General features: G+C 41.9%; 1 protein-coding gene across 1 annotated transcript; it reads left to right on the plus strand.

Annotated features, from left to right (window-relative positions):
- On the plus strand, positions 1-26,519 carry LOC133612491 (fatty acyl-CoA hydrolase precursor, medium chain-like). Its single transcript, XM_061969942.2, has 13 exons — positions 1-169; positions 4,391-4,583; positions 4,693-4,834; positions 7,228-7,361; positions 19,738-19,891; positions 19,961-20,065; positions 20,152-20,253; positions 25,127-25,270; positions 25,352-25,429; positions 25,507-25,654; positions 25,725-25,874; positions 25,932-26,004; positions 26,083-26,519. The coding sequence occupies exons 1-13, from the start codon at positions 106-108 to the stop codon at positions 26,267-26,269; spliced, it is 1,674 nt and encodes a 557-aa protein (XP_061825926.1). The 5' UTR covers positions 1-105; the 3' UTR covers positions 26,270-26,519.

Raw genomic sequence — 26,519 nt, forward strand, 5'->3', positions numbered from 1 at the left:
TACTCCTAAAGTGCAGCAGCAATACCAACAGAAGAATTGACGAGTGCAGCCTTGCAGAACTTTGTGTGGCCAGTCACACCTACACCAGCTACAAGGAGGACCACCATGAAGGAAACCTTTTGCTTTCTTTTGACCCTCTTGTTTGCATGTGTTGCTGCAAAAAGTGACGGTGAGTAGCAGTATTTGTTTGACTTTGCAGAAGTGGTTGTTGCTTTAATGCGTTTACAACTCATTTGTGTTTCAAACTTCCAAGTGTGTTTTTAATCCTAAATCTTAGTCCTCCACTGTTGCTGAAATGTGTGTGTCCAAAGGCCATGTGGGTGTTGGCCAGCTGCCACCTGTGCAACTTGTTTACTTTTCATATCATCTAACATTGGAATACTTAATTGATATGATTTTCATTAAGTCTCTTTTTACTTTGTCTTTAATCAAACTGTATTATTTTCCTATACATTCATTTAATTTTTACACCTATTTTTTTATTTTTTAACATTAAATTTGTTTTCCTATCACTAGATTGTGCAGTACTTTTTTTTACTATTTGCTTGTTAGTGTTTTTTTTTTAAACACATTTCTTTAACCCCCCTAGAGGGGGGTGGGGTTACCCACATATGCGGTCCTCTCCAAGATTTTTCATAGTCCTCTCCAAGGTTTTCTCATAGTCATTCACATCGACGTCCCACTGGGGTGAGTTTTTCCTTGCCCTTATGTGGGCTTTGTACCAAGGATGTCGTTGTGGCTAGTGCAGCCCTTTGAGACACTTGTGATTTAGGGCTATATAAATAATCATTGATTGATTGATTGATTGGTTCTTGTCTTCTTTCCATCACTGATTGATGTACAGTAGTACCTCAGTTTACAAGCTTAATTTGTTCCTTGACTGAGCTCTTAGCTCAAAACACTTGTATCTGAAATCAACAACCATTGAAATGGAATTGGCATCAATTTAATCAGTGCTTGGCCCCCCAAAACAACACAATGTTAACATGTAAAAATTATAAACACACTTTTAGATAAGAATTATTGTATAAAAACAGTACAATCAAATGTACTACTAACAACTACAGTAGTTTTATGAAGTAACGTAATAATAGTGTACAGCAATTACCTTGGAGAGTGAACTTCTGCAGTAATTCTTCCGAGTTGTTTCTCTGTCAAACACACCATCAGCAGCTTTTTCATACATTTCGTATCATCGACTCTTTCTGCTTCAGTATGGTGCAGACTAGCAGTGCTATGCTGCGCACCATGTTTTTGATTGTTTATTTATGTAGTATTTATTACTATTTTTTGTTTGTCATTATGCTTTACTTCTGTTACTGTATGTAAAAACCTGCACTGCAACAACGCAATCCTATCCTAATCTTAAAGGCCTACTGAAACCCACTACTACTGACCACGCAGTCTGATAGTTTATATATCAATGATGAAATCTAAACATTGCAACACATGCCAATACTTACTAAAGTGCAATTTTAAATTTTGCGCGAAATATCCTGCTGAAAACATCTCGGTATGATGACGCCGGCACGTGACGTCACTTGATTGTAGAGGACATTTTGGGACAGCATGGTGGTCAGCTATTAAGTCGTCTGTTTTCGTCGCAAAATTCCAAAGTATTCTGGACATCTGTGTTGGTGAATCTTTTGCAATTTGTTCAATGAACAATGGAGACAGCAAAGAAGAAAGCTGTAGGTGGGAAGCGGTGTATTGCGGGCGGCTGCAGCAACACAAACACAGCCGGTGTTTCATTGTTTACATTCCCGAAAGATGACAGTCAAGCTTTACCATTGGCCTGTGGAGAACTGGGACAACAGAGACTCTTACCAGGAGGACTTTGAGTTGGATATGCAGACGCGGTACCGTGAGTACGCATGCAGCTGCGGCTTCCAAACATTTGATCGCTTGCCCGTACGTGCGTGCCGCTATGTGCATGTCACGTACGGAACTTTGGGGACTTTGGGGAAATATATGTGCTGTATGAACTTTGGGGAGGTGAACGGTACTTTGGGCTGTGGGATTGAGTGTGTTGTGCAGGTGTTTGAGTTGTATTGGCGGGTTATATGGACGGGAGGGAGGAGGAGTTTGTTATGCGGGATTAATTTGTGGCATATTAAATATAAGCCTGGTTGTGTTGTGGCTAATAGAGTATATATATGTCTTGTGTTTATTTACTGTTTTAGTCATTCCCAGCTGAATATCAGGTCCCACCCGCCTCTCACAGCATCTTCCCTATCTGAATCGCTCCCACTGCCCTCTAGTCCTTCACTCTCACTTTCCTCATCCACGAATCTTTCATCCTCTCTCAAATTAATGGGGAAATCGTCGCTTTCTCGGTTCTAATCGCTCTCGCTGCTGGTGGCCATGATTGTAAACAATGTGCGGATGTGAGGAGCTCCACAACCTGTGACGTCACGCGCATATCGTCTGCTACTTCCGGTACAGGCAAGGCTTTTTTATAAGCGACCAAAAGTTGCGAACTTTATCGTTGATGTTCTCTACTAAATCCTTTCAGCAAAAATATGGCAATATCGCGAAATGATCAAGTATGACACATAGAATGGACCTGCTATCCCCGTTTAAATAAGAAAATCGCATTTCAGTAGGCCTTTAATGGAACTGGTTAAGCCTGTCGGCAACAAATGAACCATGACTATTGGGTTTGCTGTAGGGCCTGTGTGACACAGCTCCCTGATAAGGGATTGGCCATAACTCCAGCCCTACAAGGCACTTGTGATTAAGGGCGATATATTGTCAATAAACTTTGATTGTTCATTGACTTTTTACCCATTCATCTGACGAAACACTCCCTAACGTCTCTGTAGCAGATTAATGTTATATTACACAATATGTTTTGAAATCAACAGTGTAAAGCAACCTTACCTGACCTGTGCAGTAGGTGTACGATCAACCATGTACTGCAGGGCTGTCCAAACCATTGCCGTGACCCGAACGTTCCAATTTTGGCCTATAAAAACGTATAATGCCTCATAACTTATATCGTAGTGTGTTTGTGCCGATTTGTGTGCGTGATTAAAAAAAAAGACAAGATTTACGCAAATCCAACCAATCTTTGAGAATTTAGCGCAGTTTTGCTATTTTGTCTAAAGCCTGCAACTTCCCCGCACACCGGAACCCTAATAACTTTGATTGTTTAAATTTGATTTAAACTTTTATTAGTAGATTGCAAAGGGAGATAATACATTATATGAAACAGTACAGTTTACACAGTACAGTACATATTCCGTACAATTGACCACTACATGGTAACACCCGAATACATTTTTAAACTTGTCCTCGTTAATCAATTTATTAACTAAAGTTCCTTGGGTGAATAATGTAAACTCACTATACCGGTATGTTTTAGCGATTTCATGGCGAGTTTACTGACAGATATAAGTAAGAAATTTACGCTACTTTATATTAGAAATGGCAACAGCGGAGGATGAATGTCCCATAACAAGAAGATAAAGAAAAGAAGAAGCTTATGGCTATGGTGTCGGCGCAGAGGTGCGCAATTTTTCAGGATTTACGCAGATCCCAAATACAGATCAGCAGGTACCAGAAGGTAAGAAAAGTTGCTTTTGCATAATATTGCAAAACAAAACGCCATATAATGTCTTACCTTATACACACACCATAATAATACTCGTATGTTTAATGCGCCGACAATCCTTCAAGCGGCGCGGCTTCATAGCTTACCAAAGTCGTACTAAAACATTTTGATAGATTTTTGAGCGCCGTGTGTAATGTTCTATATTTTCAATGGAACATTTAAAATATTGGTGTTGTTTACTTGAGACCCATCATAGTGCAGGCTACTCTAATTTCTTATTTTTGACTGCCATCTACTGGTCACACTTATCATTACACCATGTACCAAATAAAATAGCTTTGAGGTGGGTGAGCTCAACCAAAATATTCCTTACATTAGGCGCACCGGGTTATAAGGCGCACTGTCGAGTTTTGAGGAAAAACAAGGATTTTAAGTGCGCCTTATAGTCCGGAAAATACTGTAAATGTGTGCTTCTCCTGCCATGTAGTGTCTACTATTAAGTCTGTGGTGTAAAATGAGTAAAAAATCAACTCAGTATTTTTCATTTGTTGTTGAAATCTTGTGCTTCTCAAAATATTGATAAGAAATTCCTCAAATCACAAATTGATTCAGTGTTACTGAAAAAAATAAGCCTAATCGTACAAACATTGCAACTTTTGCTACAACTTTCTGAAAAAGAGGAAAGTTTAGGACACAACAATCACGAAAAAAAATCCTGCGAAATCCTGGAGGAACTGCCACAATCCAATCTTTTGGCAATGGTGCATAGAATTGTCCTAACCCACTGATTGTATACGACGCAAGGATTCTGACTCAGCACTTTTATCTTGACAGCACCCATAGTCCACACAGCGCTCGGGAGCCTGAAAGGTGACTATGTGAGTGTGAAGGGGAAGGAGACGGGGGTCTATGCCTACTTGAGTGTCCCCTTTGCCAAGCCCCCCCTTGGCCCTGCTCTGAGACTGTCTGCACCCCAGGATGTGGACAGGTGGGAAGGTGTGAGAGACGCCACCAAGCAGCCTCCAATGTAAGCGTTACTAAAGTATACTCTTAACCAAAATCAAGTCAATGTGTTTTCTGCCATGTTATGTGTTTTTATGCATTTGTAGATTAAAAGTAAAAATATTCCTTTTCAGATGCATGCAAAATAGACAGTTTCTTCAAGATGTGTCTGAACTGCTCGGCGGCTTGATTGCAGAAATTCCTGACGTTTCAGAAGACTGCCTTTACCTCAACATCTATACTCCTGAGAGCAGAGCTCATGATGCTAAACTCCCAGTAAGAACCCCTTGGTACTAGTTTTGGACTGTTGCTGTAGTTGATGTAGTGGTGGACACTGGAGTTTGTTTATTAAGATCCCCAGTGGCTACTGCCGTAGCAACCGCTGTTCTTCCTGGGCTCTAAAATTTCAAAAAGGCTTTTACACATGCACAACGTTAAGGCAAAAGGGATTATACACTTTCATGCATAACGGATAACTCCCCGGTTTGATTGATTGATTGAGACTTTTATTAGTAGGTTGCACAGTGAAGTACATATTCCGTACAATTGACCACTAAATGGTAACACCCGAATAAGTTTTTCAACTTGTTTAAGTCGGGGTCCCTAAATTGATTCATGATACAGATATATACTATCATATATACCAGTGTTTTTCAACCTTTTTTGAGCCAAGGCACATTTTTTTCATTGAAAAAATTCCAAGGCACACAATCATTAAAAAATGAAACTCAGCAGCCGATGTTGACAGTAAAATGTTGTTGTCGCAAGTGTTGGATATGACTTTAAACCATAACCAAACATGCATCACTATAGCTCTTGTCTCAAAGTAGGTGTACTGTCACGACCTGTCACATCACACACTGTGACTTATTTTAAGGTTTTTGGTGTTTTCCTGTGTGTAGTGTTTTAGTTATTGTCTTGCGCTCCTATTTTGGTGGCTTTTCCCGTTTTATTGGTGTTTTCCTGTAGCAGTTTCATGTCTTCCTTGAACGCTATTCTCTGCATCTGCTTTGTTTTAGCAATCAAGAATATTTAAGTTGTTGCTATCTTTCTTTGTGGGGACATTGATGATTGTCATGTCATGTTCGTATGTACTTTGTGGACGCTCCACACGCTGTAAGTCTTTGCTGTCGTTCAGCATTCTGTTTTTGTTTACTTTGCAGCCAGTTCAGTTTTAGTTTTGTTCTGCATAGCCTTCCCTAAGCTTCAATGCCTTAATTTTCTTATGGGCACTCACCTTTTGTTTATTTTTAGTTTAAGCATTAGACACCATTTTTACCTGCACGCTGCCTCCCGCCGTTTCCGACATCTACGATGCAATTAGTTACCTGCTGCCACCTACTGATATGGAAGAGTATAACATGGTAAGTCTGCCGATCTCCAGACAGCACAGATACTTAACAACAACACATTATTTGCGGATTACTGGTTTGCAAAAAATATTTTTAACCCAAATAGGTGAAATTAGATCATCTCCCACGGCACACCAGACTGTATCTCACGGCACACTAGTGACCAAAGTGTTATTTCATGTCTCGAGGGCTCTCATAATGTTGAAAAATGTATATAGAAGGCCATACACAGGCTTTTTATGCTCTTGCTTTGAAAATATTTAATTTAAATTTGAGGAAATTCATTTATCACATGTCCTGAACCAATTAACTGCGATAAACCAGGGACGGTTGTATTGTCCACATTGACACCGAGTGGCTTTACTTCAGTAACCTGTTCAATGACAGAACCTCCCACTGTACAAATTCAGTGCAGCTCATTCTTTTAAAATATATTTCTAACATACATTCATAACATAACATACATTTACTCTTCTCTGCAATAATAATCCTTGTATTTTCTTTAATCCAATTTTCTCTCCGTTTTAGTTTGGCGTCTAAATCAGTGGTTCTTAACCTTGTTGGAGGTACCGAACCCTTCTTTAGTGAAAAATAAACTGTTTTTTTTTTTTTCAAATTCAAGACAAAGTTATATGTTTTTGGTAACACTTTAGTATGAGGAACATATTCTAAGTAACAAATACTTAATTTAGAGTTATTTGGTTAGGGTTAGGGTCAGGGTTAGAGGGTTAGGGTTATAATAAGGCCATGCCAAATAAGGCATTAATAAGGACTTAATAATGACTAGTTAAGAGCCAATATGTTACTAATTTGCATGTTAATAAGCAACTAATTAATGGTGAATATGTTCCCCATACTAAAGTGTTACCATGTTTTTTTACTGGTGCATAAAATTAACCGTGCATGAACATCACCTTGTTCAAAGAACAAAACCAACACAGTTCATAAACTCACAACATATTACACACCTGCAAACCAGTCAGATGTTGCTGTATCCGTAATAAGCCGATAGGGAGAAGTTTGTATTTACACGATGAGTCGGGGGTGTTTTGACCTCCGCCGAACCCCTGAGGCTGACTCACCGAACCCCTAGGGTTCCATCGAACCCAGGTTAAGAACCACTGGTCTAAATTGTTATTAAGTTTGATAGTTTTGTGCCTTGAGTGAACGCTGAAAAAAGAAACAGACCAAAAACAAATGCAGAGGATTCTCAGGAGGGTAAACCAGACCCAAGTCTTTTTAGTATTCATAAATAGCATTTCATTTAAACATCTTGAAAAAGCAAAATATGAGTATGTTTTGTCTTTGTTTGACCAGGTGATGGTGTGGATCCATGGTGGCGGGTTTGCTCTTGGATCAGCTTCATCGTATGATGGATCTGCTTTGGCTGCTTATCAGGATGTGGTGGTGGTTCTGATCCAGTATCGCTTGGGAATTTTGGGCTTTTCCAGGTAAATATTACTGTAAAACCATCCACAGAACATCGGAGTGACAACTTTCTTAAAGAAAAAGGAAAGTGAAGTTCAATGAAAATACAGGAGACAAGGAGAAGTGTGCAACAGTTATTTATCCTCCTGTATTTTGCCACTGATTCTGTTCATGGTATCATATTTTTTGACGTACACAATGTATCCTGTTTGCTAATAGCCAAGTATTGAATGGGGCAAATGATTGTACATTATGGGAATTCATCGTACAATGTACACAGGGTGAAATTATCGTACAAATACAATATTTAGCGTATGTTTTTCCGCACTGTATGACACCACTGTAAAGGGTGCAAGGGTGGTGCACGTGTGAGCTCGGGAAACATGCTTTTTTTTGCCGTACCATAATACAAACCCCGTTTCCATATGAGTTGGGAAATTGTGTTAGATGTAAATATAAATGGAATACAATGATTTGCAAATCATTTTCAACCCATATTCAGTTGAATATGCTACAAAGACAACATATTTGATGTTCAAACTCATAAACATTTTTTTTTTTTTTTGCAAATAATCATTAACTTTAGAATTTGATGCCAGCAACACGTGACAAAGAAGTTGGGAAAGGTGGCAATAAATACTGATATAGTTGAGGAATGCTCATCAAACACTTATTTGGAACATCCCACAGGTGAACAGGCAAATTGGGAACAGGTGGGTGCCATGATTGGGTATAAAAGTAGATTCCATGAAATGCTCAGTCATTCACAAACAAGGATGGGGCGAGGGTCACCACTTTGTCAACAAATGCGTGAGCAAATTGTTGAACAGTTTAAGAAAAACCTTTCTCAACCAGCTATTGCAAGGAATTTAGGGATTTCACCATCTACGGTCCGTAATATCATCAAAGGGTTCAGAGAATCTGGAGAAATCACTGCACGTAAGCAGCTAAGCCCGTGACCTTCGATCCCTCAGGCTGTACTGCATCAACAAGCGACATCAGTGTGTAAAGGATATCACCACATGGGCTCAGGAACACTTCAGAAACCCACTGTCAGTAACTACAGTTGGTCGCTACATCTGTAAGTGCAAGTTAAAACTCTCCTATGCAAGGCGAAAACCGTTTATCAACAACACCAAGAAACGCCGTCGACTTCGCTGGGCCTGAGCTCATCTAAGATGGACTGATACAAAGTGGAAAAGTGTTCTGTGGTCTGACGAGTCCACATTTCAAATTGTTTTTGGAAACTGTGGATGTCGTGTCCTCTGGACCAAAGAGGAAAAGAACCACCCGGATTGTTATAGGCTAGGCGCAGAGTTGAAAAGCCAGCATCTGTGATGGTATGGGGGTGTATTAGTGCTCAAGACATGGGTAACTTACACATCAAATCAAATCAAATCAAATCAACTTTATTTATAAAGCACATTTAAAATTTACCACAGGGGTAGCCAAAGTGCTGTACAATGGACAGGTTAAAAGATAAAACGAGTACCGAGCAAACACAACACAACACAAACAGAACACGATAAAAAATAAATAAATAAAATAGACTAAATAAAAACATAAAAACATAAAAACAGGTTCACAGCAGGTGTATTATGGGGCGCCATTGCAGGATGGATATCACTCAGTGTTAAAAGCCATGGAATAAAAGTATGTTTTTAAGAGAGATTTAAAAACAGGAAGAGAGCAGGCTTGTCTAACACTCAGGGGTAGGTCGTTCCAGAGCTTGGGAGCAGCAACGGCGAAAGCTCTGTCACCTCTAAGCTTCAGCCTTGTGTCGGGGACCGTCAACAGCAGCTGATCGGCTGATCTTAAGGATCGGGTGGGGCAGTAAGGCTGAAGGAGGTCTGAGAGATAGGTTGGCGCGAGGTTGTTTAGACATTTAAAAACAAATAAAAGGAGTTTAAAATGTATTCGATAACGCACAGGGAGCCAGTGAAGGGACGCTAAAATAGGGGTGATGTGCTCACGTCTGCGGGTCTGTGTTAGCAGACGAGCAGCAGAGTTCTGCACGAGCTGCAGGCGGGCGAGGGAGACCTGGCTAATGCCTACATACAGGCAGGGGCGGATTAAGAAATTTTGGCCCCCTGGGCCTGACATGGTCTTGGCCCCTCAACCCCGCGCGTGCACGCGCACACACACGCACGCACTATGCAAGAAATACTGTATACTGTGAACAGACATGCACACTGTACTGTACAGAAGAGTGTACATACTGCACACACACTATTAGGTATACCACACAGACAAGCACAGGTTTCACACAGACACAGGTAGGGGGAGGGGATAAATGGCCTAAAAATAAAAATTTTGGAAAATGATTACGCCCACTTCAGTGACGGTGCATTGGGTCATTTGAGAGATATTATGTATTGGAAGTTGGTACCTATCATGAAATAAACCCCCCACCCCACCCAAAAAACTAAATTGGACATGATTTTTGCCCCCTTTTCCTCCCTTCTATCATTAAAAATAAAATAATATCTTAGGAAAACACTTTGGCATAACGGCAGCTGTGCAGCAAATTGAGGCTCAAAGTCTGTATCTATTTTGTGGGAAAGCTTGAGGAGGAGAAGGAGAAAGGTAAAATGATAACACATTCATCGGAGAGCACCACAAAGAAAGGTGTAGGCCAGTTCATGGTACAAGGGCTGCATGCAGGTCAAGATAGCCCATTTCCTCTGCCTGTCTTACCCATTCACCGAGAGACCACTGAGGACATAGAAATGCAAGTGGATATGGGGTTCGAAATACTGGCGTCGGTCAGAGGAGTCAATGTGGAGGATGTTTATAAACTTGTAGATGCACATATGACTGACAGCACAGAGCACAACAAAGGCTTTTCAAAGCTGTTGGCAGAGATGAACAACTTGGAAAAACCAGCAGGGCAGATCTTTTGTGGCACCCACACTACACTGGGCTTCAGCAGTGCCATGAATAAAGTGATGCGGTTGGCGGAGGCCGATATGAAGATGGAGCAAGTGCTACAGAGTTTCATGGTGGATCTGGATGTAGACAGCAAGAATGCTATAGTGGCTGGACAGGCACTGGACATGTCCTGAACTCAGTGTCAGACGTGGCTGCCGAATACTTGGATGAAGTGAAGCAGCTGACAGATCTCATGCTGCCCCATCTGAAGACTGTCCTGGCCAGGCAGAGGATGGACTATGGGATGGATGAGGAGACCTTCCCAATGGACCCTGTCAGTGAACAGGCTAGTAACATTGATGGCACCCCTGTGCACAACATTGGGATGGAGAGACAATGTGGCAAGGTGGACTACAGACTGAAGAAGTTGGGCACACTGAACGCAGTCAATAGGTCAATAATTTTACAGAAGAGCCAGGAGCTTCAGAGGTTTCAAGGCAGCAGCACAAGCAAAAAGAGAGGTTGAACTCAACTGGAGTAAACTCATGAAGGCAAAATTCGAGAGTTGGGCTGACGAGAAACAAGAGATGGCTCAAAGACAGGAGAAGAAGAGACTAGACATGCTGGACACACTGAAATCTTTTGGTGGCCCCTTCACGATAGTGGGGAAGTTGAAAAGTTCCTTGTCGATGAAAGTCTGAACAAGAATGCAAAGCTGCAGAGAATGAAGCTTGAGGTTCAGTTTGCCAGAGAAAGCACCAAGCTTCTGCCTAAAGTCAATCCTATCTTCAGAATCCAGGTGACAGACAGTTCCCAGAAATGGCGAAAGTGCAATTCTCCCAGTCATAATGGATACTTAGAATTTTATGGTGGTGGTAAGTATTCATGAAAACAGGTAGCCTAACATTAGTGAATGGGTGAATTCTGGAAATAACAACCTAAAAATCTTACACAGTGCACCTTTAAGCAAGGGGTTTCTTTCGTGCTTTCAATTTCGCAAAATCATCCACCACATCATTGAAGTCCAACTCTCTTGTCAGCTCACTCTCAATTGCCATTAGAGATAACGCATTTAATATTTTCTGAGTCATTCTTGTGCGCAGCTCATTTTTGACTCTTGACAAAAGAGAGAATGAGCGTTCTCCCTCACAGTTACTGACCGGTAGAGTGAGAAAAATCTGTAGCGCAATGTATGTATTAGGAAACGTAGGCTGTAGTCCAAAATGTATTATTGTTTTGAGCAGTCCTGAAGGGGTCCTCTCCTCATCAGTGTTGTTGAGCTGTATAAAAGATTTTAACTGTATAAGCTCCTGTCCAAGACTTTCATTGAGGTCAGATGAGTATGATTCAGTGAGAATCTTGGCCGTGTGAAGGACTGAAGCATTGGACTCTGTATCCAAAGAGAAAAGGACACTGAACAAATTGTTCAGATGTTTGTAGGCCTCCAGACGGTGATTAAGGCTTGAACTCAGTTGATCAGTAGAGGCAATAAATGTCTCTATTTGAAACAGTTGCCTTCCCTCAAGCACAACATCTGGGGATGCTGATTCATCAGCAAACTTTTTACGCTTCTTCGTCCGTTCAGCCCTGTAAGATGGGGTGCCACCCAACATGTTTAAGGCTTTCTGCTCAAAATGATCAAATAGATCTCTTTGGGAGAGAACAAAGGTGCGCAGAGATTCCAGCAATCTAACTGCTGTACCAAGGTCCATGTCTGCTTTTTGAAGTTGCAGACTTGTGGCCTGAAATCTGGACAGAACAGTGTCCCAAAAGCCTGCCATGAAGGCCATCTCAAGTGAATCCAGCTTCCGCACTAGACTGTCAGCTTCAGTTTGTGTGTCTCGTTTCTCTGTCTCATCAGTGGAAATACCCTGTAGTGCTGCTCTTATTTTACTGTAGTTCTGCCACAGTGCTTTGGTAGATTCTGCACGGCAACTCCAACGCGTGTTGGATAAAGCTTTAAGTGTGAGATCTATGTTGGAATTGCCAAATACCCTGTCCCATCGGTGTGTGGATGCAGTTGTGAAGTTGTAAATAGACTGAATCAAGTCAAAATACTTAGAGACTTCATTTCCACATCTGTCAATGCTGTTGACTCCCACCAAATTCAAAGAGTGAGCTGCACATGGAATATAGTGTATTAATGGGTTGCTTTTCTTTAAGTGAGCCTGCAACCCATTATACCTCCCTGACATGTTGCTGGCATTATCATAAGCCTGCCCCCTGCAATTTGACAGCTCTAACCCTAGATTTTCCAACACAGACATGACACAGTTAGCCAAACTTTCACCTGTATGGCTAGTAATGGGCTCAAAACCCACAAAGCGTTCAACAACACTGCCCTCTTTGCTAACAAAACGGAATATGAATGTCAATTGGTCCACATGAGATAAATCTGGGGTTGAATCCACAATGATAGAGTAGTATTTGCTTGCTTGCAGTTCATCTGCTATAGCCTGTTTGGTTTTTGCACCCATCAATTCAATGAATTCCTCACAAATGGTGGAGGACAGATATGAGGTATTACCTCGACCCATCTGCCCAAACTTTCTGATGTGATCCTTTAGAAAGGGATCAAATTCAGCCAGGACCTCCAGAATACCAAGGTAGTTCCCATTGAGAGGAGACCCTAACGATTAATTTTTACCCCTAAATGCAAGGCCCCTTTCTGCAAGGAATTTAATGACTGCAACAACTCTTTGTAACACCTGCCTCCAATAGCTGCTCTCTGCCTGAAACTGTTTGAACAGGTCTGCATCAACTGTGGTACCTGTGGCGCGGTTCAAGACTGCTTGCATGCAGGTTATGTGCATTAATGTTAATTCGAAAAACAAATCAGCAGCGTCATTCAAAAAAGCTTTTATCAATTACGCCAAATAGCGAAAGTGAAACCGCTTCTATCAAGACATGATCTTGAGAAATTAATCCACGCTTTTATCTCGACTCGTCTTGATTATTGTAATGCCCTGTATGTAGGCATTAGCCAGGCCTCCCTCGCCCGCCTGCAGCTCGTGCAGAACTCTGCTGCTCGTCTGCTAACACAGACCCGCAGACGTGAGCACATCACCCCTATTTTAGCGTCCCTTCACTGGCTCCCTGTGCGTTACCGAATACATTTTAAACTCCTTTTATTTGTTTTTAAATGTCTAAACAACCTCGCGCCAACCTATCTCTCCGACCTCCTTCAGCCTTACTGCCCCACCCGATCCTTAAGATCAGCCGATCAGCTGCTGTTGACGGTCCCCGACACAAGGCTGAAGCTTAGAGGTGACAGAGCTTTCGCCGTTGCTGCTCCCAAGCTCTGGAACGACCTACCCCTGAGTGTTAGACAAGCCTCCTCTCTTCCTGTTTTTAAATCTCTCTTAAAAACATACTTTTATTCCATGGCTTTTAACACTGAGTGATATCCATCCTGCAATGGCGCCCCATAATACACCTGCTGTGATCCTGTTTTTATGTTTTTATGTTTTTATTAATTCTATTTTAATTATTTATTTTTTATCGTGTTCTGTTTGTGTTGTGTTGTGTTTGCTCGGTACTCGTTTTATCTTTTAACCTGCTCATTGTACAGCACTTTGGCTACCCCTGTGGTAAATTTTAAATGTGCTCTATAAATAAAGTTGATTTGATTTGATGTGCTCAGCACTTCGCTCATGTTCACCAAATCTTTCTGAGTGTTTCCAATCACAATAGCCTGTCACAAAAGAATGCGTTTTTGGGGAAAACAGTTTGCATGCAAAGCAGTAAACATTACCAGTAGAGGGAGAGTACATCATCTACTCTCTTTGTACTCGTTGTCCATTGGGCAGGTGTGAAGTAAAATGTTCATTGTTTAGGCATCGGGTTTTGCCTCCTAGCCCACTGTTCCTCACAGAAGCTGGATAATGGCTGTGACGGTTGTGAAATGATTTTGCACCTCTTTGAATAAGAACTTCCTTCATTGACTCAGTGAGGGTATCAGCCCATTTAGCGGGATCACTAGGTAGAGTTGTCACTGTAGATGGTGTTGAAGAAAGATTCAACTCATTTTCTATGCTGTCCAGAGGTGCAGTGACCTCACATTCATCCGAGCAACTGGCAACTGCTGAGTTGGTTGAATCATTAGCATCCGAAGCATTTGGTTCAGTGCGTACACTTGTAGTGGTCTCAGGATCTTGGGAGCTACATGCTAGCTCAGGTGCATTGCTAACCTTAGCTGAAATTGCAGTAGCATTTATAGAATTGCTTTCAGCAGATGTCTTTGTACTGAAGAAGCTGGAGATATTTGGAACACTCTCAAGTAAAACTGATTCCTTTTTTTTCTTTTCTTGCTGAATTTTTTTTCTAGCTCCTCCACTTAGACGTTTATGATCCATATTTCCCTTCTTTCTGTGCACATTGGCTCTTTGCCTATCACAACAGCTTAACCAACTATGTGTGTGTGTGTGTGTGTGTGTGTGTGTGTGTGTGTGTGTGTGTGTGCGTGTGTGTGTGTGTGTGTGTGTGTGTGTGTGATGCAATTTTCAAAACTAGCAATCTAGCATTAACAGTCAAAAGCAGAAATCAGCTGATTTCTATAAGAACTGATAACAGATTTCCAATCAATGCTAAACTCAGACAGCGAAAGTCACTAGATGTCGTTTTGAGTCGCCAGTCATGTATGGCCAAAAGTCTCTAAATCGACTGCCAACGTTGCTTAATCGCCAACACACTGGGACTCACTGAAGGACTGACAGTGAATAAAAAAAGATGATTAAGATAATTGTGTACTTTTCTCTTCTGATATTTTCACTAAGGACCCCAAGCTATCTGCATGCAGCAACAATGTCTGACAGACAGGAGAGCGGAGTGGTCAGTGATGAATGGCAAGGGAACAGACTGATTTGTACTGAGGAGAAAGAGAGAGCCAATTACAGTGAAATAAATTCCAAAAGAGCCAAGTGACTAGCTGAAGGCAGGGACAAATGCCTTGGAGTGACCAACAAGAGTGCAAAGTACCAAATGGCAAAATGTGGGAAGACCAACAGGCAGATCTGCTTTTACCACTTATCTTCACAACCAAAAAGTCGCTAAATGATGTTTTCAGTCGCTAACCAGGTATGGCCAAAAGACGCGAAATCTAGCGGTAAAGTCGCTCAATCACACTGACAGTGAAACAAATAATTTTAAAAAAGATAGTAATCGTACAATGTCTTGTACTTTTGTCTTCTTTCTTAATATTTCTCAAAGGACACCAAAATGTCGCTATCTGCAGGCAGCTTGCTAGCTACGATGGCAGCAACAATGTACCTTAGAGTGACTGACCAACAAGAGCTCAAAGTACCTAATGGCAAAATGTGGAGAGACAGACACAATAAATTGCATTAAGATGAAGAGAACTGTTGCTATTATTAATTTTAACAACAACCAGAAAGTCGCTAAATGTCACCAGCCAGGTATGGCCAAAAGTCGCTTAATTGGCCACACACAGTAACAGAGAAACAAACAAACAAACAAAAAAGATCATAAAGATAATAGTTGTACAACTTTGTGTACTTTTGTCTACTTTCTAAATATTTTCACAAAGGACACCAAAATGTTGCTATCTGCAGGCAGCTTGCTGGCTATGATGGCAGCAACGATGTCTGCCAGACAGGAGAGAGTGGTCAGTGACGATCGAATCGAGAAAATGACAAAATGGGTCAAAGACCAAAAAGTTATTAACTGACAGCAGTGACAAATGTCAGACTTGTAGATGGACAAAATGGGAAGATGCTGATAATAACAGCAAAATGGAAAATATAAGAATTTCCAAGTAATGCTCAACTCAAGTGTGTGTGTGTCGTGTGTGTGTGCGCGTTAAACTTCTTGTGGAATGATTTCAAATTATCTCTGAGTCTGAACTGAGGGAAAGGAAACCAAATTTTGAGCAGTCACTCACGAGTTCAAAGTACCAAATGAGGAGATTCTAAAAGAACAGACCGGTTTATGAAAGACTCGATGGGGGAGGGGCACAGCTAAGAATACTTGAGTGAGATTCTGTGATCCAAATTCGAGATAGAGCTTTTTGATAATGATAATTTGTCAGAGTAAGGTTGTGTAATCAAAATTTGAGAATGAGCTTTGCCAATCAATCAAGAATATTTGCATTAAGTTCTGTGATCAAAATTCAGAAACAACCTTTAATAATTGATAAAGAATATGTGAGTGAGGTTGTGTGATCCAATTTGAGAATTAGCTTTGATAATAATGATTGAGAGCCTCTGGCCCTCTGTGGATCGTGGCCGCGGGGCCAAGTTGGCCTGGCCCCTTGGGGCCTCTGACCCTCTATGGATCGGGGCCAAGTTGGCATGACCCCTCGGGGCCTCTGGCCCTCTATGGATCGTGGCCGCGGGGCCAAGTTGGCCTGACCCCTTGGGGCCTCAGGCCCTCTGTGGGTCGCGGCCGCGGGGCCAAGTTGACCTGGCCCGTTGGGGCCTCTTACCCTCTATGGATCGTGGCCGCGGGGCCAAGTTGACCTGGCCCCTTGGGGCCTCTGGCCTTTTGTGGGTCGCAGCCGCGGGGCCAAGTTGGCCTGGCCCTTTGGGGCCTATGACCCTCTGTGGGTCGTGGCCGCGGGGCCAAGTTGACCTGGCCCCTTGGGGCCTCTGACCGTCTATGGATCATGGCCGTGGGGCCATGTTGGCCTGGCCCCTTGGGGCCTCTGGCCCTCTGTGGGTCGCGGCCGCGGGGCCAAGTTGACCTGGCCCCTTGGGGCCTCTGACCCTCTATGGATCATGGCTGCGGGGCCAAGTTGGCCTGGCCCCTTGGGGCCTAAGATTATTATTTTTGCAAAAGTAGTTTTGCATGCGTCGCGGCCGCGGGGCCAAGTTGGCCTGGCCCCTTGGGGCCTCTGGCCCCCTGGGCCTGGGCCCGGTAGGCCCGTTCATTAATCCACCTATGCATACAGGGCATTGCAGTAGTCAAGACGAGTCGAGATAAAGGCGTGGATTAATTTCTCAAGATCATGTCCTGATAGAAGCGGTTTTACTTTCGCTATTTGGCGTAATTGATAAAAGCTTTTTTGAACGACGCTGCTGATTTGTTTTTCAAATTTAAAATCTGAGTCGAACTTTACCCCCAGGTTTGTGACACAGTCGCTGAGATACGGGGTCAGAGTGCCGAGGTCAACGTTGGGGGAGGGAGAGCGACTTGGACCGAACAACATAACTTCTGTTTTATCTTCATTTAGGCTCAGGAAGTTAGCTGAAAGCCAAACTTTGATGTCGTGCAGGCAGTCAATAAGACGTTGAACCGTGTTATTTAGTGCCATGGGAAAATAAATCTGGCAATCATCGGCGTAAAAATGAAATGCAATACTGTACTTCCTAAAAATAGAACCAAGGGGGAGAAGGTAAAGCGCAAATAAAATTGGGGCAAGGATTGAGCCCTGGGGGACCCCATGTGGTAAAGGAGCTGTGGAAGACATAAAACTGTCTACTTTTACACAAAAACTCCTGTCGGTTAGGTACGACCGGAACCAGTTGAGGGCGGCGCCCTTAATGCCCACACAGTTCTCAAGACGAGTGATTAAGGTGGCGTGGTCGACGGTGTCGAACGCAGCAGACAGATCTAAAAGCACCAGGACAACATATTTACCAGAATCAGTTGACAGGAGGATATCGTTAAAAACTTTTAGAAGCGCTGACTCTGTGCTGTGGAGGGCTTTAAAACCGGACTGGAACAGCTCAGTGATACCATTATCCTCTAAGAAGGGCAACAACTGACTGTAGACAACCTTCTCTAATATTTTGGAAATGTATGGAAGATTAGAGATAGGTCTGAGGTTAGAGAGGAGAGAGGGGTCGAGGCTTGGTTTTTTAAGTAGAGGTCGTACCACTGCATGTTTAAACTCTACTGGAACTATTCCAGAAGAGAGGCTACTATTGATAATGTTAATGTGTGTGAAGGCGCCATTAATGCTGAAAGGTACATACAGGTTTTGGAGAAACATATGTTGCCATCCAAGCAACGTTACCATGGACGCCCCTGCTTATTTCAACAAGACAATGCCAACCTACGTGTTACATCAACGTGCCTTCATAGTAAAAGAGTGCGGGTACTAGACTGGCCTGCCTGTAGTCCAGACCTGTCTCCCATTGAAAATGTGTGGCGCATTATGAAGCCTAAAATAGCACAACGGAGACCCCGGACTGTTGAACAACTTAAGCTGTACATCAAGCAAGAATGGGAAAGAATTCCACCTGAGAAGCTTAAAAAATGTGTCTCCTCAGTTCCCAAACGTTTACTGAGTGATGTTAAAAGGAAAGGCCATGTAACACAGTGGTGAACATGCCCTTTCCCAACTACTTTAGCACGTGTTGCAGCCATGAAATTCTAAGTTAATTATAAAAAATAAAGTTTATGAGTTTGAATATCAAATATCTTGTCTTTGTAGTGCATTCAATTGAATATGGGTTAAAAAGGATTTGCAAATCATTGTATTCCGTTCATATTTACATCTAACACAATTTCCCAACTCATATGGAAACGGGGTTTGTATATATGGTGTGACTATGTGAAGCGATTATATGTAGAGTGTTACCGCGTGGTGTTGAAGGTGCATGTTGAGATCAGTGCGGATGTCCAGAAAGGGCAAGGCAGGATCGGAGGTCCGGGGACAGGCAGGTGGTCAGGGGCTGGAGCGAGGCGTCATTGTCCGTGAGGTCGAGATCCGAGAAGGCAGCAGGAAGTCCAGAGGGGATCCAGGGAGACGAGACACACAGTTCGAAACCAGGGAATGACGAAGGGCTGCTGGATGACGACACAGGACAAGACACAATGAACACAACGGAGGGGAAACACAGAGAGCGAGGAAGCACATAGGCAAGGAAGCTAGAGACGTGTACGGCTTACTGTACCGGTACAAGTAGCTACGTTCTGGCACTGGAGCGCAGGACGCGCTGGCTTATGAAGGCAGGGATCTCATCAGCGTCAGGTGTGTTGATTGTAGAGTGAGAGCAGCCGACCAAGCCTCCTGCAGGAGAGGAACACCCGTGGGCTCATCGGAGCACATAGCAGAGTGAGAGGCGGCAGGTGTTTGAACCAAAACATTTTTAATAGAAATAAATACAATTGTTAAAAATAAACAAACAAAACGAAAAAAAAAATTTTTCTTAAATGTACAATTTTAATAGGTTACTGTATCTTCAAAAGGGTGTTATTTTACCAAACAAATCTAAATAAATTGTCCACTTCAGCCATCTTTTCTTTAACGCTCAAATGTAATGTGAGTCATTTTCCATTGTCCATATTTCCTTTATAATTACCAGCCACAGATTTGGGTTCAAGTTTATACCTCATCTTGTGATGGCTTTCATAGAAGCTGTAAAAACCAACAACGATCCTCTTTTCGTACCTCTGACACTTGCAGACATTTTGATGCAACTTCAGAAGCATATTTGTCCACATAGCCGTGATCACGTTGTAAAGCCTAATAAGAGTTTGACTTAATGGTTGCATCGTACTGTGCCAGGAGTATGTTTGACTGATGTGGAACACTGATTGGTGTGTGATGCGTGTCTCATGTAGCACAGGAGATGAGCACATGTCCGGTAACTTTGGCTTGCTGGATCAGGTCCAAGCACTCTGCTGGGTCCAGAAGCACATTCACAACTTTGGAGGAGACCCATCTTCTGTGACCATATTTGGAGAGTCTGCTGGCGGAGTGAGCGTTTCCATGCTGGTGAGGATCAACTTCTTTGTTCAGAGTGGCGCACGTTCACAGAGACCCTGATTGTGGTTCGATCCCCAGCTTCTCTCACCTTTGTCCCACGGCCTGATCCACCGAGCCATCGCTCAAAGTGGCACTGCTGCAATGGACGCAATAGTGACGAATGATCCTCTGCCCATAACCAAGGTTGATGCATCTTCAGTCAAAAATAGTTGTGGGGTTTCACGACGACATGTTTAATTAACCCAGTCCTTCGTGTTCTGCGTCTTCAGGCTATCGCCAATAGAACAGGATGTAACATTGAGAGTACACAACACATCGCTGACTGCATGAAAAACCTGGATCTGGACACCATTTTGAAAGTTACAGAACAGGTATGCAGAATGGATTTAAACTTGTGAGAAATTAAACACACCATTTACAAACCCTTTAATGACTAAATAGATCAACATACATTATTGTTAAACATATGGTGTAAATGAATTATTAGCAATGGATATATAGAAGGGTTAGAATTGAATAAGCGCTGCTTTTTTCTACTCCTTTTCGACCTAAACAAAAATAGTATCATACTTTTTTTTTTTTTAATATGGTGCAAATTAATCAGTAATGGGCATGGAGAAAAAGTAGGATTAAATAAACGTTGCTTCTTCCTACTCCTTTTCAGACCAAACAAAAATAGTGGAGGAGTCTATGTGAAAATATGATGTAATTTACCGGGAATTATTAGTTATGACATAGAGAAGGGGTGGGAATAAATCTGATCTGCTTCATTCTACTCCTTTTCAGACTAAATTATGAGTCAACATGGACAAATATGGTGCGAATGCATTCTTAGTAATGGGCATGTAAAGGGGGTAGGAATAAACAGCCTGCTTCTTCCTACTCTTTTTTTGGACTTGTCAGGACTAGGACTGTGGCGTGGTTTGTTCTCCCGAGGTGCAAAAGATTTGGACCAGATATAACTTGCAGGTGAATACATATTTAATTTTACTATAACAAAAAGGAACAAACGAAAAGCGTGCACAATGGCGGAGGTACAAAACTAGGCTATTGAAAACAAAACTTGCACATAGGCAGAAACTGTGAACAATTAAAAAAAAGCACTAACTGTGGCATTAATAAACAAAAAACTTACTTGGCATGGACTATGAAGTGCGCAGAGGTAAGAGTGTAACAGGGATATGAATCCGGATGTCGCCAGAACGACAAACTGAAAACAATGAACTTAAATACTAGTGACATGATTAGTGAAAACAGGTGCGTGACTCAAAACGTGAAACAGGTGCGTGACGTGACAGGTGAAAACTAATGGTTGCTATCGTGACGAACAAACAAATGTGCACAAAAAGTCCAAAAACAAAACCGAACATGACTAAAACAAAACATGATCACACAGACATGACAGGACTGAACATAAATAGCGTAAGCGTCAACTTGTTGAACATACTGTATGTGTGATATAAATGAATTATCAGTAATAGGCTGCCATGGATGCAGTATATGATTTAATTATTAGTAACGGACATGGAATAGGGGTAGAAATAAACCGTCTGCACTATACTTAATTATTAGTAATTGACATAGAGAAGGTATATAATTAAATACGATTCTTCTTCCGACTCCTTTTTGGACTAAACATAAAACAGTGTAAGCCTCAACTTATTAAACATACTGTATGATGTAAATGATTTATCAGCAGTGTTGGGACTAACGCGTTACAAAGTAACGCGTTACTGTAACGCCGTTAGTTTCGGCGGTAACTAGTAATCTAACGCGTTATTTTTTTTTTATTCAGTAATTTAGTTACCGTTACTACATGATGCGTCACTGCGTTATTTTACGTTACTTTTGATGTAGTATCGGCTAGAAACAGAAGTGTCTCTCTTCTGAATCTTCCTCTGTCACAAGCCGGAGAGAAGAAAAGAGGCGCGGTCTATGTGTGTGTGTGGGGGGAGGTTTGATCCGCGGTTTGATATATGAAACAAACAAAAAAGTTGTTGGCACGTTCAGTCCACACACAGCGTGGTCATGGCGAGCGCAATAACGGAGGAGCTTGAACGCCCCCGCCATTGAATCGGTGTGTTTATAAGTGCAGATTCGGTTGTGCAAAACGAGGGTTTTAAACACATGCTGAACGTGCTTGAACCACGTTACGACATCCCGTCGCGCACCCACTTCAGCAATAAGATTGTGCCAGATCTTTATGAGCAGGAGAAGAAAAAAGTTGTGGATGAACTATCCCGAGCATCAGCTGTTGCGCTCATGACAGACGGGTGGACGTCCAGCGGAACTATAAGCGCTCACTTCATCACAGCAGACTGGGAGATGAGAAGACACGCCCCCTCTACGAGAGTCACCTTGCGGAGGTGCTGACACAAGCAGTGGAGGAATGGAAGATAAAGATATCCCAGTCACACGTGATAATGCCAAAAATCTAATAATTACAGAGAATGAGGCAGGACTGGGACCACAGATAGGTGCTTTGCACATGTAGTGAATTTGGCATCACAGAAGGGAATCTCAGTCAATAGGATGGAGCGCCTCTTTGGGAGGATCAGGAAGGTTTCTTACTTCCACCCAAGCACAACAGCTGCTCATGTGCTTAAGACAAAGCAAGAAATGCTAAAGCTGCCTGCTCATACATGATGTCCCAACGAGGTGGAACTCCACTTATGATATGTTGGAACAGCAGGCAGCTATATACTCTGCATCGACCCACAACACCCTGAAGACAAATGTCACCCTGTCTGATGATGATGTGAGAGTGGCAGATGAGGTCCTCTAGGTGCTTAAACCCCTCAAAAGTGTTCCATCTCTACTGAGCACTGAAACTTCACCATCTGTGTCAATGATCCTGCCACTGAAAACAAGTATTCTACAATCCATGGCTCCAAGTGTGGAAGACAGCAGCATCACTCCAGATGTCAGGCTTTATTTCACTACCTATGTTTCAAGGAAGATGATGTTTCTTCTTATGTTGCACTTAAACTTGTTTTTTATTAATGGTCATTGGTCCAAGTTTAAAGAAAGGAGGAATGCCTTTTTATGTTGCACTGTTTTTCATTAATTATGTTAAAAGGAAAATAAAAATGCATGTCAAGTTGATCAACAGATTGTATTATTCTCCAGTGCAATAACAGTACTGAAATGAAGGCAAAAAGGGCATTAATGGGAGCTTTAAAAAAAGAAAGAAAAAAAGAAGTAACTAAATAGTTACTTTTCACAGTAACGCATTACTTTTTGGTGTAAGTAACTGAGTTAGTAACTGAGTTACTTTTGAAATAAAGTAACTAGTAACTGTAACTAGTTACTGGTTTTCAGTAACTAACCCAACACTGTTTATCAGTAAGGGATATGGAGAAGGGGTAGGATTAAATAAATGTTGCTTCTAACTACTCCTTTTCAGACTAAACATGAAATAGTATAAGAGTCAACATGTTAAACATATGGTGCAAATTCATTATAAGTAATGGACAAGGAGAAGGTGTAGCATTAATACAAAACCCAAAACCAGTGAAGTTGGCACGTTGTGTAATTCGTAAATAAAAACAGAATACAATGATTTGCAAATCTTTTTCAATTTATATTCAATTGAATAGACTGCAAAGACAAGATATTTAATGTTTGAACTGAGAAACATATTTTTTTGCAAATAATTAGCTTACAATTTAATGTCCGCAACACATTGCAAAAAAGGGGCATTTTTACCACTGTGTTACATAGCCTTTCCTTTTAACAACACTTAGTAAACGTTTAGGTACTGAGGAGACCAATTTTTGAAGCTTTTCAGGTGGAATTCTTTGCCGTTCTTGCTTGATGCACAGCTTAAGTTGTTCAACAGTCCGGGGTCTCCGTTGTTGTATTTTACGCATCATAATGCGCCACACATTTTCAATGGGGGACAGGTGTGGACCACAGGCAGGCCAGTCTAGCACCCGCACTCTTTTACTATGAAGCCACGCTGTTGTGACACGTGCAGAATGTGGCTTGGCATTGTCTTGCTGAAATAAGCAGGGGCGTCCATAAAAAATACGTTGCTTGGATGGCAACATAAGTTGCTCCAAAACCTGTATGTACCTTTCAGCATTAATGGTGCCTTCACAGATGTGTAAGTTACCCATGCTTCGGGCACTAATACACCCCCATACCATTACAGATGCTGGCTTTTCAACTTTGCGCCTATAACAATCCGGACGGTTCTTTTCCTATTTGGTCCGAAGGACACAACGTCCACAGTTTCCAAAAACAATTTGAAATGTGGACTCGTCAGACCACAGAACACTTTTCCACTTTGCATCAGTCCATCTTAGATGAGCTCGGGCCCAGCGAAGCCGACAGGGTTTCTGGGTGTTGTTGATAAATGGCTTTCGCTTTGCATAGTAGAGTTTTAACTTGCACTTACAGATGTAGCGACAAACTGTAGTTACTGACAGTGGTTTTCTGAAGTGTTCCTGAGCCCATGTGGTGATATCCTTTACACACGGATTTCGCTTTTTGATGAAGTACCGCTTGAGGGATCGAAGGTCATGGGCCTTTCCGCTTACGTGCAGTGATTTCTCCAGATTCTCTAAACCTTTTGATGATATTACCGGTACTATGACTGTAGACGGTGAAATCCCTAAATTCCTTGCAATAGTTCGTTGAGAAATGTTGTTCTTAAACTGTTCGACAATTTGCTCACACAAAATATTGTGTCAGTGAATCATCAGTAATGGGCATGGAGAAAGGGTGGAATTGAATAAAATATTCTGCCTACTCCTTTTCAGACTAAACGTGAACTATTGCAAGTCTACATGCAAAAGATATGGTCTGAATTAATTTGCACAAATAGACACAAGAGTAGAGGTCGGGTTAAATAAGATCTGCTTCTACGTACTCCTTTTCGGACTAAAAACATGAATTATTTAAGAGTCACCATCAGAATCAGAATAATCTTCATTAGCCAAGCATGTTTTACACACAATGAGTTTGACTTGCTACTGTGCTCTCTTTGTTCAATGCAAGGAACAAGGAAAAACACAACAATGTAATAGAAATGGCGCAAATTAATTCCAAGTAACAAGCATGGAGAAGGGTGAGGATTAAACAAATTCTGCTTCTTCCGACTCCTTTTCGGACTTTGTAAATTGTGCACGTGCAATTGTGATGTCCCTCAATGTAACTTGTTGAACAAGTTCAAAATTGTATTAAAATTGCTGACGAAGTGGTCATTTTCTTGTGGCTGCTGTCTCTTATCTTCCCAAGGAAAAAACTATGAAAATTTCCATTAATATCGACGGAGTCTTCCTGAAAAAACCTGTGAATGAGCTGTTTGAGAAACAGGAAATTCTGAACGTATCTTTCATGACTGGTGTCAACAATCACGAAGGCGGCTGGTTGCTTCCTGCTGTAAGTGCCATCCATTCAGTTTGTGCCCAGAAGTTTGCACTCAAGAAAAACCCCTCATATACCGGTACTTCCTTTTTTTAGTTCATGGCTCCCCCAAACTGGACTGAAGGAATGGACCGAGAGCAGATTGTTAACGGGTTATCTGCCTTCAACTCCAATGTAAGAAGGTTCATAATATTCTATTCCTTTGTGTCACTGCTCTCTTTGAGTGTTTTTCTATAAACGGTCTTTTCCAGCCTGAAGAATCCATCGTCACGGATCTGCTGGTAGACGAATATGTCGGAGTTGGCGAAGACCGTGCAAAAATTAGAGACGCTTTTACCGAGATGCTGGGAGATATGCTGTTTGTCATTCCTGCCATTAAGACTGCAAATGCTCACAGAGGTATTCTTATATAGGAGAACAGAAAATGCTGTTCTTTTTGAAGACGCTGCATACACTTTCTGCCTCATAGATGCAGGTGTCCCAGTGTACTTGTACGAGTACCAGCATTCCCCTCACTTTTTGAGAGCTCACAGGCCAAGCTTTGTTAAGAGTGACCACGGAGACGAGATTTTCACCGTTTTCGGATTTTGCTTTACCACGGCCCACATCCGATTAACTGGTGAGATCTTAAATGCTGTCTGTTTATTGTTTATTGTATTAATAATCTTTGTTTTAGATGCATGTCCAGAAGAGGAAGAACAACTTAGCAAGACCGTGATGAGTTACTGGGGTGCCTTTGCTCGCACAGGGTAACAAACCAGACCTGGTTGATCACCTTGCAAAGCGGGAATCAAGCATTAAGACGTCTTCTTGTTGCATTTATGTAGGTCTCCTAATGGGGATGGACTTGCTCACTGGCCAAACTATGGAGGAGAAGAACACTTCCTGGGAATAAGTGAAAAGAAGCAAGTCACTGGTCAGCACTTGAAACAGTCTCGCTTTGTCTTCATGACTCAGATCCTGCCAGAGAAACTTCGACTGCATCTGGAGAAGCTGGAGCGCAGTGAACTGTAGCAGACGGACTTCATTTCAACCCGATGATCGATTGTGATGCACTTACTGGAGGTGGTTAAACTGATGAACGCGGTTAACAATACTTAGGTAGATGCTTTATTGATCCCGCAGGAAATACTCGAAAACCAATGCAATTGTATGAAAGTTTGAAACAAGATATTTTCATTGACTGTAAGAGACGTGCACTTTTTACAGTTTCAAAAATGCTATCCCAAAAAATAAAGAATTGAACGGGTAAACTTTAATGAAA

Source organism: Nerophis lumbriciformis, linkage group LG10, assembly GCF_033978685.3.
Source record: "Nerophis lumbriciformis linkage group LG10, RoL_Nlum_v2.1, whole genome shotgun sequence".
NCBI classification, from domain to species: Eukaryota; Metazoa; Chordata; class Actinopteri; order Syngnathiformes; family Syngnathidae; genus Nerophis; species Nerophis lumbriciformis.

What these genes read in the sequence shown, in the direction of transcription:
- LOC133612491 (XM_061969942.2), top strand. Translation starts at nt 106, where the DNA reads ATGAAGGAAACCTTTTGCTTTCTTTTGACCCTCTTGTTTGCATGTGTT. An exon ending in TGTTGCTGCAAAAAGTGACG is followed by an intron (nt 170 to 4,390) that starts GTGAGTAGCAGT and finishes TTATCTTGACAG; the next exon opens with CACCCATAGTCCACACAGCG. An exon ending in TATCTGCCTTCAACTCCAAT is followed by an intron (nt 25,430 to 25,506) that starts GTAAGAAGGTTC and finishes GGTCTTTTCCAG; the next exon opens with CCTGAAGAATCCATCGTCAC.